This window comes from Pteropus vampyrus, unplaced genomic scaffold, assembly GCF_000151845.1.
Source record: "Pteropus vampyrus isolate Shadow unplaced genomic scaffold, Pvam_2.0 Scaffold86, whole genome shotgun sequence".
NCBI lineage: Eukaryota > Metazoa > Chordata > Mammalia > Chiroptera > Pteropodidae > Pteropus > Pteropus vampyrus.
The window spans coordinates 662544-664199 of NW_011888867.1; the positions used below are offsets into that span (position 1 = coordinate 662544).

Below are 1656 nucleotides of genomic sequence, written 5' to 3' on the forward strand. Positions count from 1 at the left end.
GGACCCGGGAGCCACTTTCCCATTTCACAGAAGGTGGAAAAGAGGCTCTGGGAACTGAGCTCCAAGTCACATAGATGGGATTCGAACTCAGGTCTAGGGCACCGTACCGGGCTGCCCTGAGCCAGGGCCCAAGCCGTGATCTGCATCACAGGCCCCACTCACCACCTGGCCCAAGCAACCTTGTGCAGTGAACGACCTGCACAGCCACCCATAGCTTCCCTGCCCCATCTCGTCCCCTAAGCCTTGTGACCCAGGCTTCCTCTCTGAGGTCTTTCCCTGCACACCACATCTTCTACCCTCCTAGGATGGCTTCCAGATACTTCCTGTGGGGGTGATGCCTTGAGCCCACCCCATCCTCCTCCTCACTCTTCAGGGTCTACCTGGGACTCTCTACCCAGCCTCCTCTACCAGAAGCCATGTCTTCCCCTTGCCCTCATTCAGTCACTCGACAACCTTTTACAAAGCACCTACCATATTTGAAGTTCCAAATAAAGCCCAGGAAATAGAATAGGCACCAAGCACAAGAACCAGTCCCAATTCTGAGGTGGCATAAGAGAGGCCCAGAGAGGGTGAGCTGTTTTTCGGGAGTCACACAGCACGTCCATCACACAGTGTAAGTTAATACCCACTTGTGCCGATCTGGCAGTCCCCGGATGGGTTCCCCACACTGTCAGATACCAGAGACCCTAGGAATCCATCACCCTTCCGGAGGGAGGGTCCACCCCACCCCAGGACCATCCCCAGGTTTGCCTGTCGACCCCGCTGTCTTGGGGTAGCCAGGACAGTCTCACCTTGTCGCCTTGGCCCCTTTTCACGCTGCCTTTGCGGCCCGTGTCAGCATCGAGGGAGATGTCTGAAAAGGGACAGAAAGAGGCCTCAGGGGCTCACCCAGTCCCATCAACACACCCATAACATCCAGGTCGGGGAAAGCTTTGCCCTCTCCCCAAACCCACGAGAACCAGGAAGCCTTCGCGGCAGTCCTGTGTGGTTCTGGGCGTTGGAGGGACCCAACGTTTTGGGTCTTGAATTTCTTGCTCATCTACGTGTGCTGAATTGCTGACTCTTGGTTGCCCTGACTCTGGATGTTGGGGACTAGGCCTGAGGCTCTGGGTGCTGGTTCCACAGTTCTCAGAGCCAGCTGCCTAGGGCTCAGGCTGAAGGGGTGCAGGGCTGTCTAAGGTTTGGTGCTGAATCTTGATGTTCCAGTGGGTGTGATAGGTGAGACGCCAGTTGAAGGAGGCCCATTGTGTAGCTGTTGACACACGGACATTGCAGTTTCCAGATTCCCATGGCCCTAAATATTGCTGGGTCTTCATCCCTGAGTTCTAGAGTGGACAGAAGGCCTCCGAAGGAGCCACACCCCTTGATGGTAGAGGAAGCTGGCCATGGGCTGGTCCTCCAGTGCTGCCCTAAGACCCTCAACAGCCAACACGGAGGGCTGAGGGGATGTACGGAGAACCAGGCAGGCAGTACGTACCAACGCCAGTGAGATAGAGCACGCTGTGGCCCAGGGCATCGTCCTCGTGCCGCCTGAAGTAGGAGACCTTCACCTGTGGGAACATGGTCAGCCCTAAGCCAGCACAGCTGCCTCTTCAGAGGTGGCAGCGGCCGGGGATGTGGCAGTCACCCGCACCTCCCAACAGCCCTGTTCAGAGG

The 1656-nt window shown here is 57.2% G+C and overlaps 1 protein-coding gene across 1 annotated transcript in view; it reads right to left on the reverse strand.

The window, feature by feature from the left end:
* Window positions 1-1656, reverse strand: part of LOC105294399 (protein-arginine deiminase type-1) — a 43727-nt gene that overhangs the window by 17452 nt on the left and 24619 nt on the right. The window contains exons 3-4 of the mRNA XM_011363600.2: window positions 1478-1550; window positions 792-853 (exon numbers count right to left, since the gene is read on the reverse strand). Coding sequence (XP_011361902.1) covers window positions 792-853; window positions 1478-1550 — 135 coding nt within the window. The remainder of the gene's footprint in view (window positions 1-791; window positions 854-1477; window positions 1551-1656) is intronic.